The sequence below is a fragment of the Dipodomys merriami genome, unplaced genomic scaffold, assembly GCF_024711535.1.
Source record: "Dipodomys merriami isolate MVZ:Mamm:240054 unplaced genomic scaffold, mDipMer1.0.p SCAF_5, whole genome shotgun sequence".
Taxonomy (NCBI): domain Eukaryota; kingdom Metazoa; phylum Chordata; class Mammalia; order Rodentia; family Heteromyidae; genus Dipodomys; species Dipodomys merriami.
Genome location: NW_027206068.1, coordinates 75,904,408 through 75,920,632, shown reverse-complemented (window position 1 = coordinate 75,920,632; position 16,225 = coordinate 75,904,408). Strand labels below are relative to the sequence as shown.

The following is a 16,225-nucleotide window of genomic DNA, read 5'->3' as shown; positions in this document are numbered from 1 at the left end:
TTAGGCTTAAAGGCTTGAGCCGCCATGCTCAACAATGACATCCACTGCAGCCTATGAGATCACCAGAGCTGTTCCCGTGTGGGTAGCCAGGCCATGCAATGTAGACGGCCTGCCAATGTTAACTCATCCCCAAACTCTATGTGTAGAGATCATTCCAAAGATATTATTTACATGGTGCAAAAAGGTACATACAGAAAATGTTTATTTCAGCCAGGCGTCAGTGGCTCACACCTATGATCCTAGCTACTCAGGAGGCCGAGATCTGAGGGCCACGCTTTGAAGCCAGCCTTATCTCCAATCAACCACTAGAAAATGGGTTAAGTGGCGCTGTGGCTCGAGTGGTAGAGTGCTAGCCTTGAGCAGAAAAGCTCAGAGATAGCGCCCACGCCCTGAGTTCAAGCCCTGACTAGCCCCCCACAACAAAAAAGAAAAAACAAAGAACAAAAGCAGCTGGGATAAGAACCAGCTCTGGCCCAGAATTGCCAGCGCATTGACTATATTCAAAAACCATCTGGAGATTTAGTCTGCTTAGAAAAGAATGAGATGAGCCAGGCACAGTGGACCCCACCTGTAACTCTAGCTACTCAGGAGGCTGAGATCTGAGGATCAAAATTCAAAGTCAGTCCAGGCAGACAAATCTGTCACAGAGTCAACAGCTCAGACCAGTGCTCCAGCAAAATGCCAGACGTGGAGGTGTGGTTCAAGTGAGAGAGCACCAACCTTAAAAAGGCTGAGCAAGAGACAAGGCCCTGAGTTCAAGCCCTGGTACCAGCACACAACAACAAGAAGAAATGATAGTAATAATAAAGCCTGGATGTTTACAAACAAGGTCTGGTCCAATAATATCAATTTTGGTAGATCAAAGACACCATTTAAAAGAAAGATATTTTTGTGTATTCTAATTTGAAAGCTGCTTTTAAAGGATATTTTCAGGATGCAATAATAAGTAAACTATGTAGGACAAAATATTATATGAGTCCGGTCATATAAAAGAGGTTTGATATGGTAATGTTTTCCTATAATACTAGCACTTGGGAGGCTGAGGCAGGAGGGTCAGAAGCTCAGGGCCTGTCTGGGCTCATTGGCAAGTTCAAGGCCAGGTGACAGAAAGAGACCCTGTCTCAAAGAAAAGAAAAAAAAATTCTTGTGTGTGTGTGTGTGTGTGTGTGTGTGTGTGTGTGTGTGTGTGTGTGTGTGTGTGTGTGTGTGTTAAAACCAACTAGAAAGAGTAATAGCCCAGTGCCGGTGGCTCACGGCTGTCATCCTAGCTACTCAGGCGCTGAGATCTGAGCGTCACAGTTCAAACTACTCAGGCAGGAAAGTCCATGAGACTCTTATCTCTAATTAACCACCAGAAAACCAGACGTGGTACTGTGGCTCAAGTGGTAGAGTACTCGCCTTGAGCTGAAGAGCTCAGATACAGTGCCCAGGCACAGAGCTCAAATCCCACGACCAACAAAAAAACCATAAAGTTTAATTTACTCACTCTAGAGAGGGACTGTTATAGTACACAATCCATATTATATCTGGCTATTTTTGTTCACCATTATACCAGACTAAGCTATGCTCTTGCATGGACAGCTGAAGTTGGGCATTGTCATTGCTTTATAGAACAGTAGGGACTGAATGTCTCTGTGTGCCCCTCTGCTCGCAAGCATTTGTGCTGTATCAGCTCTGGCTTAGCACTACCTGCTAAGCAACCATGTTGCTTAGAAGCATTCTTGTTCCCAGATGCCAGAGCACATAACCTTGCATTCTGTATGTATAGAATGGAGTTGCTCAATCTGAGCTCATGCTTAATACCACCCAACGGTTTTAAATAATGTACTTGGAGCTGGGTGCCAGTGGCTCATGCTTATAATCCTAGCTACTCGGAAGGCTGAGATCTGAGGATTGTGGATGGAAGCCAACCAGGGAAGAAAAGTCCCCATGAGACTCTTATCTCTAGACAAACACTCAAAAACTGGAAGTGGCACTGTGGCACAAAAGTAGAGAGCTAGCCTTTCGCACAAAGAGGCTCAGGGACAGCGCCCAGTCCCTGAGTTCAAGCCCCACAACAGACAAAGGAAAATGTACTTGGAATAATGAATATTCCCATCAACACTTGGTTTTGTCAGACTTTGAACTTCACCACGCTAAGTAGCTAATTTTAATGGACATTTTCCTGGCTACAAAATTGTGTTTTTTTTTTACCATTTCATAGCAGAACCGTGAATACGTCAGATGAAGAGCAGGACATACACTGTCACAGAGTTCTCATGTGTCTCCGTGTGTCTGGAGCTAGGTCTTGGTGGGGCTCCTGTCCTTGTTCGTGCATTATGCCTGGATGGACGGGCATGCACTCAAGGTCCTGGCAGGGGCCTAACCTGTGGGGCTGCACACATGCGGGCAAAGCGCTGATAGAGCAATCTCTGTGCAGTCTCTGTTATCCCAGCTACTTGGGAGACACAGGTAGGAGAAGGCCTAAGTGTGAGGCCCTGAGTTCCAACTCTAGCACTACAGAAAAAGGAGGAAGGAGGGAGGGAGGGAAGGAGGGAAGGCAGGCAGGCTTTGTTGGCAGAGAGAAGGTTCTCCATATTTCCAAGATCAGCAGCATCTGCATCACTTGGGACATGGATGGTTGAGAAAGCAGTCTAACTTGCCATCTGGGGTTAGGGGAGGAGGCTGTTTTGGGGGTGGCTTTTCCCAGGCAGAATGGAGGGTAGGGGGAGAGATCTGGGCAAAGAAAGATTGCTCCAGGAACTTGAATGTTCTGAGAAGTTAGATGTTCACAAATGAAATGCAAGGACAGGAGCTTAGAATGAACTAAACCCAGAGGGGGGGGTAGGTGGTTGAGGGGCCCCCAAAGAGCACAGCAGCGTCCTGCGACCTAGCCCGCCCTGGCACAGCGTGAGCCCTGCACGCCCCCCCCCTGCGCCCTGCCCCCCACCCCCCCTCCCCCCCCTGCGCCCTGCCCCCCACCCCCCCCTCCCCTCCCCCCACCCCCCTGCACCTTGTACTCATCCAGCCACACGTGGGCCACTCTCAGGGAGTTCCGCAGCTTGGCTTTCTTGATGGCCAGGCTATTTTCCAGATGCTTCTTACTGATGTGCCCGACGCGGGAGCAAGGAATGATGAAGAGCTGGCCCCCACACATCCAAATCTGACGAGGAAAACCAGGACCATGTTAATGCGCGGGCGAGGTAAAGGCAATGACAAGCTTTATCCACACTCAGGCCTTCCTTCCCCTGGCTGCTTCAAACCATGATCCTCGGATCTCAGCCTCCTGAGTAGCCAGGATGACAGGTGTGAGCCACCAGTGTCTAGACTTATCAAGCTGCCGTTGTGCGGAGTGAGAGACGGGCGTCCAGCTTCAGCCCTCTGCACATCCATGTTTAGTTTTCTGAATGGCACTTGCTGAAGAGACTGTCTTTTCTCCCACGTATGTTTTTTGGTGCCTTTGTCAAAAGTGAGTTGTCTGTAGACATGTGGTGTGGGGCTGATTCCGGCTCTTCTGTCCTGTTGGTCTGTGTGAATGTTTTGTGGAGCACCACACAGTCGGTATTACTATGGCTCTGTAGCATCATTTCTCCTCCATATCTTGTGGCCTCTCCAGTGTCGGCCTGCTGGGCGACGGGCGTGTTTCCCGCCGCCCTAGCTGCTGCTGAGCCTCCAGGTGAATACGGCAGCCAGCAGACATTCTGGCTAAGACCAGCCCCACGGGGGTGACACAATGATTTGGAAGCAATAGGACTGCCTGCGTGTAAAGCCAGTGCACTGGGAGTCGTTCGTGACACAGCCAACGCTGACTGACACGAGGTGGCCTTGTCCACTCACACTGGCTTTATTAAAGAAGATCTCCATCCACTTAGCTGTTCTTTCCAGAAACTTGAGCGTTCTGTAAACATTGGGTCACTTCCCAAGCTTTACCTTGGGGCCACGGAAATTTCTCTGACACACACACTTGGAGTTTGTCTTTGCTTTGGCCAGAAAACAGCAGCTGGCAGCACATGCACCAAGACCTGCGTGCACTGTGGGTTTTGACTTGATTTTTAACTTCTGCCATTCAGTGTAAGAGTAGCAACTGACAGTCGCTGCTGCTCCTAGAGATGGTGTCCAGACTGAAGCAGGCAGCCTGGCCACCAGACACACAGACGTAAATGCTCTTGTTCCCAGCCACCTGTGCTTTTGCACATGTGTGTGGACACACACACACACACACACACACACACACACACACACACACACATACACACATGCTGGGACTGAACTCAGGGCCTAGGTTCTCCTGGATTGTCTTGCTTACAGCTGGAATTCTGTCACCCTAGTCACACTAACCCCAGCCACTGTTCCACAGTGTCCTTGTGTCAACCACCAACTAATTCCATTGTGTGCTGCAATAATGCAGCACCTTGCTTCGTTCTGTGCTGGTACTGGAGCTTGAACTCAGGACCAGGAAGTTGTCCCATAGCTTTTTTGCTCAAGGTTGGCTTTTGGCTGGTTAGCTGGTTTCATGGATGTTTCTGCCTGGGCTGGCTTCGAACCACAATCTTCAGATCTCAGTCTGCTGAGCAGCTAGGATTACAGGTGTGAGCCACCAGGCCCTGGCTCAGCACTGCACTGTATGTGTATGTGTGTGTGTGTGTGTGTGTGTGTGTGTGTGTGTGTGTGTGTGTGTGCATGCGCGCGTGCGTGCACCCCTGTGTGTGGTGCTTGATAAACACAGATGAGTAATGAATGGGCCACCATGTTCACCTGGATGCCCTGCACAGCACAACTAAAAGGAAGGCTCCCTGAGTGCTGGCAGAATTGAACTTAGTACTCCAAAGAAACAATCCAAGGTCACACTACAGTTCCAGCCGAGAGCCGAGGCGGGTGCAGTGTTAAGTATTCGGAAGGAGCGGCACAGGCCCTGCCTGAGCAGAGACGTGCCCACCGGGCTGGCAGTGGTGCCCGGCTGGGTGCTGTCCTCCGGGAGCCGACTGTGGGAGGGGCGGAGCTGGGCTGGCGGCTGGCTGGAAGCGGGGCAGGCCCTGGTCAGCTCACAGTGCAGGTGCAGGTGCTCACACATCAGACAAAGAAATAGGAGGCGTGTTAGCCGCGGGTGGGACTTCCCAGGGACAAGGGGGGGGGGGGTCTGGAAGCGCACATGGCACGGGGTCAGAGGTCCGGCAGGGGGCAGACCTCGAGGATGTGGCTTTTGAGCAGCAGCTGTAGGAAACAGAGGGCAACCGATGGAGCCAGGGGAGCCAGGAAGGCCATCCGAGACCAAGACCTCTGAGGAGGGCTGGCCCGCAGCTCCCCGCTGCGCGAGTGGAGGGCAGGGCCGCAGTCACTGGCCACAGGCCTCCTGGGGCAGGGATGCCCTCAAAAGAGGGGCAGAGGAGGGGCGAAGGTGTGTGCGGGCCTGGCGTGGCCGGCCGGTGACAGGAGATCGGGCCAGAGAGGGCTTTAGAGACTGCCTGCCGCCTGGCAGCTTCGGGTGCGTGAAGGCCATGAGGCGCCGAGTGGCGGGCGGTCCTGGAGGAAGGGGCTGAGTAGCGTGTTTCCTGTCTGTGGACACCGGGTCAGACAGAAGACATTTGCTTTTCACACATGCACATTTCAGTCACAAAGTGATTCTGTTTTGAGACACAGGGTGTGTTTTTTGAGTCGTTAGGGCCCAACTTCACTACATAATAAACCAAACAGAGCGGAAAGCGCCAAAGACATGTGTGTCCACGTGTGTTCTCACACACTGCCCGAGCCAGGAGGGAGGACGTGGAGGGGGCGGGAGGGGAGCTCGGTGGGGGTAGCACGGGGATGCGGCACTCTGCATTATGAAGGAAGTCTGTGCTGAAGAGAACTTTAAAGATGGCTCGTGGCTCACACCTGTAATCCTAGATATCCAGGAAGCTGAGATCTGGAGGATCACGGTTCAAAGCCAGCCCCAGTAGAAAAGGCCATAGGATCCCATTTCCAAAATAACCAGGAAAAAACGAGGTTGTAGGCATGGCTGAGGTGATGGACCATCAGCTGAAAAGCAAGCCAAACAATCACAAAGCCCTGGGTTCAAACCCTTACACTGGAAAAAAAAAGAAAAAAAAGAAAGAAATGAAGTAACTAGCATACAGAAGGAAGGAAAATGAAAACAGGGCAAAATCCAAAACAGAGAAAGATTGGAATAAGCATACAATTACCAGTGGCGCTGTGGCTCAAGTAGTACAGGGCTCACCTTGAGCTGAAGAGCTGAGAGACAGCGCCCAGGCCCTGAGTTCAAGCCCCAGGACCTGAGTTCAAACCCCAGGATCAGCATGCACACATGCACACGTGCATGTCACTCACACACACACACACACACACACAAAGAAAAAGGTGGAATTACCCTTAACGAAATCTCCACATTTTCTCCTCCCCAAAGTTCCATGCCCTTGTCATACTGTCCGATTTCATAAAAATAAAGCCTGTGTATAGCAAAAATCCCTCCTGCCATTGCAGGTGACCTAGAAAGAAGACATAAAGGTTAAACTGATTCCGTAACCACACATTTTCCTTCAAAATAAATCAGTTAATAGTGACAATATAGTTAGAAACTAGGAAACAAATATATATCCAGGTAAATGTTTAAGTCCCTAAGATACAGGTACTAACCTTTATTTAACACTCAACAAATTATGTAAGCAATATGTTCTCTGTGTGTGTTTCACCTCCAGTTAAATATACAAATTTATGAGGTACTATGTGATGTTTTAATAAATGTTATAAATCGGGTAATATGCAAACCAAGTAATGCCATTTCTATCATTTCAAACATTTACTTTTTTTTTTTTTGTCGGTACTGGGGCTTGAACTCTGGGCCTGGGTGCTGTCCCTTAGCTCAAGGCGAGTGCTCTACCACTTGAGCCACAGCACCACTTCTAGCTTTTTCTGCTTATATGGTGCTGAGGAATGGAACCCAGGGCCTCATGCATGCAAGGCAAACACTCTACCACTGAGCCACCTTCCCAGCCCATTCCCCCCTCCTTTTTTTTCTTTTTTATTGGTACTGGCAATGGATTCAGGGCCTTGTACTTGCTAGCGGGAGCTCTACCCATTGAACCATGTGCTTTGTTCCTATTAGTTTTTTCTTTTTCATTGTTATTATAAAGGTGTTATACAGGAGTTAGAGTTAACATAACTCAGGTAATGAGCACATTTTTAAAGACAATGTCATCCCTTCCCTTGCTCTATTATTATTACTATTATGTATGTGTTGGTCCTGGGGCTTGAACTCTGGGCCTGGGCGCTGTCCCTCAGATCTTCAGCTCAAGGCGAGTGCTCTACCACTTGAGCCACAGTGCCACTTCCAGTTTTCTAGTGGTTTATTGGAGATAAGAGTCTCACAGACTTTCTCACCCAGACTGGCTTGGAAATGTGATCCTTAAATCTCAGCCTCCTGAGTAGCTAGGCTGACAGGCGTGAGCCACCAGTGTCTGGCTACATTTACCATGTCTTTGTAGTAAAACATTCAGAATCCTCTCTTCTAGCTATAGCCACTTTGTACAAAAGAACTCCAGACTCACTGTCCATCAGACTCCAGTGGCCACCACCCTACTTCCTGCTTTGGTGAGGGACACAGTTTTTGGCTAAAGATGGAACTCAGAGCCTTATCACGCTAGCCAGTCCACCCCCAAACTCTCTCCTCAGCCCTTGTGTTTTGGAGACAATGTATGGTCAAGGCTGGCCTCAAACTCCTGGGATGTAGCTCAGTGGCAAAGCTCACGCCCAGCAAGTGCAATGTCCTGGGTTCAATACCCAGGACCAAAAGAGAAAAGACAAAAAAATAGTTAAAAACACAAACAAACAAAAAACAACCCTTGCTGGGCGCCAGTGGCTCACGCCTGTAATCCTAGCTACTCAGGAGGCTGAGATCTGAGGATCATGGTTCAAAGCCAGCCCGGGCAGGAAAGTCAGTGAGACTCTTATCTCCAATGAACCACCAAAAAAACCAGAAGTGGTGCTTAAGCTGAAGAGCTGAGGGACAGTGCCCAGGCCCAGAGTTCAAGCCCCACGACTGACCAAAAAAAAAAAAAAAAAAAAAAGTCTCTCATATTTGTCTGTAGTCTAAATTAGACTAGAGGCAAAGATCAAGATCTTGAGTCTTAGATCTCAGCCTCCTGAGTAGCTAGGACTATAGGCATGTACCACAGTGCCAGGCTGAGCTGGTCTTTATTTTGTCCTTGTGTCAGAAGCAATGTGCCCAGGTCTGAGGCCAGGGAGAGGAACTCAGCTGTAGCCAGGAGACTGGACATGGGGCGGGGTGAGGACGGGGACTGCGACACAGCACAAGGCTGCCTTTCATATGCAGCGGTACAGCCATGTCTCAAACTTCTGGCAGAAGAGGAGCGAGGAGGGCAGAGGGTCTGGTGGCTTGGTGCTGGAGACATGCCAAGCTTATGGCCACAGCAAGAAGACACAGCCACCAAGGTGCTGGCAAGAGGAGAAATGTATCGGCCAGAAAAGCCAGACCTCTTAAGAAAGACCACTATCAGGGGAGGAGGAGAATCCAGAGGCTGGAGATCCAGAGGGTGTCCAGGACAAGCAGGAGGCCAGGGGGTCCTCGTGGGGTTCCAGAGGTGTACCACCCTCCCTGGTAAGTTAGAGATGAGGGTCCAGAGAATGATTAGAGCTAACAAACAATGCGTTTGCAGGTACCCCTTATTCCTGTAACAACCCTGCAAAGCATTGTTCTCCAAATGAGGGAAGCAAGGCTCCGTGAGATTGCATAACTTGAATAAGACACAAAGCTCCAAGCTGGACTGGAGACAAAGACCAAGGAAGCCGGGTGCTGGTGGCTCACACCTGTCATCCTAGCTACGCAGGAGGCTGAGATCTGAGGATCGCGGTTCAAAGTCAGCCAGGGCAGGAAAGTCTGTGAGACTCTTATCTCCAATAAACTACCAGAAAACTGGAAGTGGTGCTGTGGCTCAAGTGGTAGAGCGCTTACTTTGAGCTGAAGAGCTGAGGGACAGTGCCCAGGCCCAGAGTTCAAGCCCCACGACCGGGCACACACACACAAAAAAATTTTTTTTTTTGGTCGGTCGTGGGGCTTGAACTCTGGGCCTGGGTGCTGTCCCTCAGCTCTTCAGCTCAAGGCTAGCGTTCTACCACTTGAGCTACAGCGCCACTTCCAAAAAAAAATTTTTTTAAGACCAAGGACTTGCTAAGTGCTAGAAACTTGAAATATCTGGCGTCTGAAGCCAAAAGGTCCATCATAGGAGAGGAGAGGTGTGAGAGTCAGCAGGAACATAGGGTTTGGCCGGGAGGAAAGCCCTTCAGACATGGCCCCCCCAGCACAGCTGAAGCAGCCAAAGTGCGGCCCAGTGCCTGGAGACTTCAAGGCAAATCCAGCTGCGCACACATTTAAAGGTACATCTTCTAAACCTGAAAAAAGTCTAAGCAAGTCATGTGTACGTTAACCTCTGCCGTTCTATCGGGAAAGCCCCGAGTGGCGAGTTGCGTCTGAGTTGGGTGAAGGTTTCCGCTTTCTCTCTGGCTGAACCCTGGCGTTCTGACCCTGGGTTCTGTCCCTTGGTTCTGTCGCTTGGTCGTCCGTCCTACAACTTGTTCCCCAGGGCAGCGAGCACTTCCTGACAGAGGTGCTGGAGGTCGGAGACTGTGTTCAACCGCAGCAGCCTCGGCCTGGATGAGATGCACGTTTTCACCCAGGGAAACAACGTCTATCAACTCCTGCCATGACACAACATCTTCCGCCAAGCCCAAGACACCCCAGGAATCATCTCTGAAGGTGTGCTTCTCAAGTCCCACTACCCATCTCCCTTTCCCCTTCCCCAGAAGCAGCTCACCGGATTGGCTTGGTGGGTCCATCGGGTCCGTCCATCTCGTAAGAGAAAACGGTGTCCCATTGAAACTGCAAGTTCCAGTCAAAGGCCCCGCGCACGAGGGGAGAGGGCCTGTACTCCAGGGTCATGGTGTCGATGACGTCGATCACCGGACACACCACCACGTGGTGGTTCTCGGCAATGGCCGCCATCAGGGGCTCCAGCCACACTCGGTTCACCTCGCAGTGGCTGTCCAGGAACACCAAGACGTCCCCTGGGAGGGGAGCACGCGTGCTGTGGGCCCACAGCATGGCACGTTGGATGCGTGAGGATATGTGGAGCGTTTCAGTGGCTTTGGGGCAAATAAGCGATACATACTTTGTTATGTCCAACAGTGCTGGGTACAGTGTGCCTGGACACCATGCCAGCGTGTGCAGAGGAAACGTGAGCAAGGGCTAGAGAGCGGCTGGGCGGGAATCCTAACGGGACACTGAACGGAGGCTTCTTTCCTCTATGTGGTAACAGCATTTGGAAACTAGAGCAAACTACAGTTAAAAAAAATTAACACGCCGGGCGCTGTTGGCTCACGCCTGTCATCCTAGCTACTCAGGAGGCTGAGATCTGAGGATCACGGTTCAAAGCCAGCCCGGGCAGGAGAGACCGTGAGACTCCTATCTCCTATAAACCACCAGAAAACTGGAAGTGGTGCTGTAGCTCAAGTGGTAGAGCACTCGCCTTGAGCTGAAGAGCTGAGGGACAGCGCCCAGGCCCAGAGTTCAAGCCCCATGACCGACAAAAAAAAAAAAAAAAAAAAAAAAAGAGTGTCATGGACTTTCCTGCCCAGGCTGGCTTTGAACCATGATCCTCAGATCTCAGCCTCCTGAGTAGCTAGGATGACAGGTGTGAGCCACCGGCACCCAGGGACAGACCTGAGGCCTCCTGCCTAAGCTTTGGGGTCTGCGGCAGCTCAGTAGGCCGCTCGCTCTCCAGGGTGCCCGCACCCCTGCATAGACACCGTGGGGGAGGAGGGGAGGGATGGGAGAGAGACTATTCAAGGCAGCGGCAGGGGGAGGGGAGGGATGGCAGCGGCAGCGCCCTGGGCTCCTCCCTGGGGAGACGCTGTGGCTCTGACTGCCCTCATCTGGCTCTCCTGCCCAGGTGCGGCCCTGTGGTCCCTCTTTCATGGAAAAGTCTGTCTTAGAGTTGGAAGCTGGGGGGCTCAGCCTGCGATCTACAGTGCTTGAATCGTGAGGAGCCGCCATTCTGAAGCAGAGCACTGTCCGAGGCAGTGGAGGGCAGAGGCGGAGGGTGGAGGGTAGAGGACGGAGGGCGGAGGGTAGAGGGTGGAGGGTAGAGGACGGAGGGCGGAGGGCGACCCTGCTCCGGAGAGCCAGCCTCTAGGACACCAGCAGTCACCCCTGCGGCTGTTCATACCTGTGGCAGAATCGGCTCCAATCAGCCTTGATCGAATCAGCCCCTCCCGTCTCTTGTTCCTCACTAATTTAATATTCCTCTGGAAAACTTCCAGGTGATACTCGAGTTTTCCTTGCAAGTCATCTGGGAAAATATCCCACAGGTGACAATTGGTAAATGGCAATACAGCACCGGAGCCGGTGAGCGAGGTTCCGGCTGAGTCCTAGCCCACCGCGCCTTCCCCGACGCTGCCCGAACATTTCATCCACAGGCGAGCAAAACGGGATTAGTCAGCACAGTCCCCTGGAAAACCTTTTCCTGCGCTTCTTGTGAAACACCAGGCCCTGGACTTCAACCTCCCCAGTACAAAACCACCGTGGCTGCCTAAGCGCCCAGTGTGGTGAGCGGCCGGGGACTCCTGGCCTCTCCCAGAGCCACATCCGCGGCCCAGCAGCCACCGCCACCTCACAATGACTGCTTCCCCAGCGAGCCACCAAACTCCTGCTCAGCAGAAGGTGCCCAGAGGGGAGCTGAGACAATTCTCCTCCTCACTTCCAGCCCCAAGAAATAAGTGGGCCTCAACCCCCAGAGGCTGGCAACTCCCCTAGAAATGACGTCCCTGGCAGGCAACGCAGTGACGCTGGCTGGAGTGGCACTCACCCCCACGGGGGGCTCCCGGGCCCCTTCCCCTGACCCAGCATCCTTCCTGCTGCTGCTTCTCATCTTTTTCCTTCCCTGGCCATCCCAGGTCAGACTTGCAATGTGGGGCGGGGGCGGGGGCATAAACCTGAAGGTGAATTCCAGACCCACAGGGCAGGTTTGTTCTCACAGGACAATCCTTTTAAAGTCCAGTAAGCTTAGAGAGATAAATGCTTCAGTGCCGTTGGGCAAACTCCAGTTTTTTCACGTAAAGTACCCAGATCGGGTCATGGCCCTGCATGAATTCCTCATTCATCCACTCTCGGTGTACTTGAGAGAAACTCCCACTAGGACTAGCTTTCGTTGTTCTTGGGTATGCCAGTCCTAGAGCCTGAACTCAGGGCCTGGGCACTGTCCCTGAGCTTTTTTGCTCACGAGAGCCACAGCTCCCCTTCAGACTTTTTGTTGCTTAATTGAAGATAAGACTATCTCCGACTTTCCTGCCTGGGCTGGCTTTGGATCATGATCCTCGGGATCTCAGTTTCCTGAGTGCCAAGGCATGAACCCTTGGCACCTAGCTAACTAGCTCCTTTTTAAAAATGCTGGCTTTGTTCCCTTCTCCCGACTCTCCCAATTCTTCTCTTCCTTTACATAAACTTCAGAAATTACAGAACTGCTCCAAACTCGCCATCTTTTCTCTCTTCCCTTTGGGCCTCCACGATGCCATTTTCTCCACCTAAAATACCTTTCCTTCTTCTTCCTTCCTCTCCACTTGGATAATTTCCAGCCTCTATGTGGATGTCACTTCCTCTAGAAGTGAGCTCTAAAGACGAGGTGACCTCATGAAAGAGTCATCAGGCCAGTCAGCCTGGGCACAGATGGCACTGTCACAGGGCCACTTCGAGTTCCACCCAAACCGCCTTTGTATAAAATCCTCCATCACCACCACTGAGAACTGCCCCCTCCAACCGGCTCCATCCCTAGTGTTCCATCTTACCAAATTCGCTCTTGTCATCTACCAAAATAATTTCTTGAAGGAAGTAGGGTGGAGTGAGGTATAAGATGCTGGACACGGTTCGGAGCAAGGCGTTAAATTCTTCATTGTGGAAGCAAATGATCACGCTGGCAGTAAGCAGATGAACTGGGTAATTCTTATGATAACATCTGGAGGAATAAATAACAGGAAGAAACGATTCAGAGCTTGTAATGTTCTAGGTACTTATTCAGACTTTATGTTCATCTTTTTTCCTTCAATTGATCATTATGACCACACAATAACAGCACATGGAAGAATGTCAAAATTAAGTACAAAGAATTCCCCTTTGCTACGTATATTCTAACACTCAGAATATTCTCCCTGTCATTCCCCTTTCCTGACGTTGCTGTGATCTTCTTAGTACAAACACAAATTGGGTCCGTATTTAGTTTCTATGATAAAAAAATTACTAAACACACACGGAGAGGTTCATATGACATATATTGTACAACCTTCAAAGAACTCACCATGCTTTATTTTTAGATTCAGATTATCTGCTACAGCATGTGGTTGGATTCCTTCCATGTAGTTGACAAAAAGGTGCTTTTTTAAAAAAGAAAAAAGTATTTTATGTGTATGAGGGAAACCTAGAAGCTGAGAAGCTAAGTAGTATTTCTAGCGAATATCAACCATTATTTATGCTACTATATCACCACTTGGTTACCTTGGAATTTGGGGGTTGTAAATTACAGAAACCTCTTGGAGCTAACTTAAAAAGCCAGCTCTGGGGAGGTGTGCTCCTGGGTAACACGCGTGTGTCATAGGAGGTCCAGGAGGTGCGCTCCTGGGTAACACGCGTGTGTCATAGGAGGTCTGGGAGGGGGCCGGAGCTTCAGAGAGCGAGGGGCTGGAGCGCAGGCCTGCCGGCCACCTGGGCGCTCTCTCCAATGCTGCTCTGGTTCTCAACCTGGGAACAATAAAGACAAGGAGCTGGGAACATCAGCCTCGCTCTCAGGGCCGCCGGGTTCCGTGGATTACACACATAAAATTCCAGCACAGCGGCTTGTTGCTTAGGGCTGCGTATGACATGATCTTTGTTCTCCTTCTGCAGAATGGCTCCTTGCTGTCCACTTCGTCGCCTCCAAGGGTGGGAGATGTGGTTCACTGAGAATCTTATAGTCCAACACCCAAGGAGGAATGGTAAGGCTTTCTCTTTCCCTCGCCCCCCCCCCCCCCAGTTGCCAGGCAACATTTCATTGCCTGAGCTTGGCTCAGTTGCCAGTCCTGGGCTAAGGGCTACGGCTGGCGGTGGGGTCAGAATATAAACCTATGGTTCCTGGGGAACAGTTCCCCAGGAACTGCTTCTGACGGAGCAGAAGGGGCGGGCGGTTGGGCGAGGCTCAGGGATCCTGGGCAGCCCCTGCTGGGCAAAGGTGGGCTGAGGGTGTCAGGGAAAGAGACGGCAGCATTCCCAGCCCCTGCGTGGGCACGTGGGTGAGCGGATGATGGCTGTGATGTCCACACAGCGAGTGAAGTCACAGGGCCTGGGCCGGAGCTGAGCAGTCTCATTCAAACGCCTCCCGCCACAAACAGGACTGTGAAGGGGTAAAGTATGCATGCAAGGGTGCTTACCCAATGGTCAAAAACATTCAAAGCAAACAACCTTCACTACGCCTTAAGAAACTAGAAAAAGAAGAACAAACGAAGCCCCAAATTAGTAACAGGAAGGAGATGCTAAAGACCAGACCAGAAACAGGAAGCAGATTAGGCCAACAGTAGAAAAGCTGAACAAAACTAGGAGCTGTGGGGCTTGGAACGTGGCTCAGTGGTAGAGTGCTTGCCTTGCATGCATGAGGCCCTGGGTTCAATTTCTCAGAACCACATAAGCAAAAATAAGAAAAAAAAAGCCGGAATTGGCGCTGTGGCTCAAATGGTAAGAGTGATAGCCTTGAGCTGAAGAGTTGAAGGATAGTGCCCAGGCCCAGAGTTCAGGACCCACAACCGGACCCCCCAAAAAAAACCAAAACCAAAAACTAGGAGCTGTCTTTTAGTAGACTAAGAAGAGGGAAGGCTCAGCTAAACTAGGAGTGAAACAAAATCTTCAATTGCTAGCATAGAGACACAAAGACTCCCCCCGCCCCCCAGCTCCCATGAAAAGCCTCAGGCCAGTGCCTGGGGAGCCGGAAAGAAATGGGGACAGTCCCTGGAACATGCCACCTACCAAGACGAAATCATGCACACGTGAAAACCTGAACAGAGGAAAGCTAAGGATCAGGCATAAGAAGTCCAGAAGCAGATGGCTTAACCACTACATGCCCTGAGCTCTCTCAAACATTTAAAGAATGAACATAAACGTTCTCAGACTCTTCCAAAGCAAAATGAAAGGGAAGGGATAGTTTCAAAGTTATTTTAAGAGGCCAACATAACCCTGGAATCAAACCCAAGCAAATTACAGGCTGAAATCCCTATGTGTACAGTTGCAGAAGTCTTCAGGAAAATACGAACAAGAAAGCTCAACAGCTAAGTTTCAGAGCTAAGCTTAACTCACTAGGATCAAGTGGGATTTAGATTTCCATGACGGGAATGTCTGGACCTACGCAAATCCACAAATGCAAAATACCACACACACACAGAACCAAGCCTAACACAAAATGATCATCTCAATAAGTGAGGGAAAATCATTTGACACAATCCAGTGCCCATGTGTGATAAAAGTTCTCAACAAATTCAGTAAAAAAGGAAAATACCTCAATACACAACAAACGCCATCCCTGCCAAGCCCATGGCTAGCATCCTTCTTAGCAGCAAGCAGCTTTTTTCTGAGATGGAGACATCGGCTCCACTCTTGTTGAATGTAATACTGGAGGCCTACCAGTGAGGAAGAGAAGTACACAAAAGCCATCTGTACTAGAAAGGAAGATCTCTGTTTTTAGCTGACATGATCTCCTATTTAGAAAATTCTTAATAGGTACTAATGGCTAAAGATAAGAAATCAACTGAAGTGTCTATCCATTGGATGGATAAAGAAGGAAAATATGGTTCATGCACACAGGTGGAGTACTGGTTGGCCTTAAAAAAGGAAGGAACTCCTTTTTTAAGACGTTGTTGTTCAGCACAACACTGATGGACCTGGAAGAGACATAAAGTGAAAAGCCAGGGGCAGAATGACCAACACTGCCTGACCTGCTTTCTGCTTTGAATCTGGGACGATGGACTCGGAAGGGAAGGACGCTGCTGGGGGAAGCTGGGATGAGGTGGGAGGTAGGGAGAGTGGGACAATGTGGGAGAAAGAAAATGGAATTTCAGTCAGAAGGCCCGACGTGGTCTGGAGACCCGAGGGGCGGCCTGGGGAGCTCTGATCAGAATCACAACCCTGAAAACTGCTGGGAGAATACAAGTATTCGTACTAACAGGTTAG

At 50.5% G+C, this 16,225-nt stretch overlaps 1 protein-coding gene across 4 annotated transcripts in view; it reads right to left on the bottom strand.

The window, feature by feature from the left end:
* The window catches only part of Galntl5 (polypeptide N-acetylgalactosaminyltransferase like 5), a 29,971-nt gene that overhangs the window by 2,468 nt on the left and 11,278 nt on the right, over positions 1–16,225 (bottom strand). Inside the window, exons 4-8 of one of the 4 annotated variants that reach the window (XM_069997124.1) lie at positions 12,829–12,995; positions 11,214–11,336; positions 9,804–10,053; positions 6,344–6,461; positions 2,993–3,142 (exon numbers count right to left, since the gene is read on the bottom strand). In XM_069997124.1, the coding sequence (XP_069853225.1) occupies positions 2,993–3,142; positions 6,344–6,461; positions 9,804–10,053; positions 11,214–11,336; positions 12,829–12,995 (808 nt within the window). The other 3 variants (XM_069997127.1, XM_069997125.1, XM_069997126.1) reach the window with 3 other exon arrangements.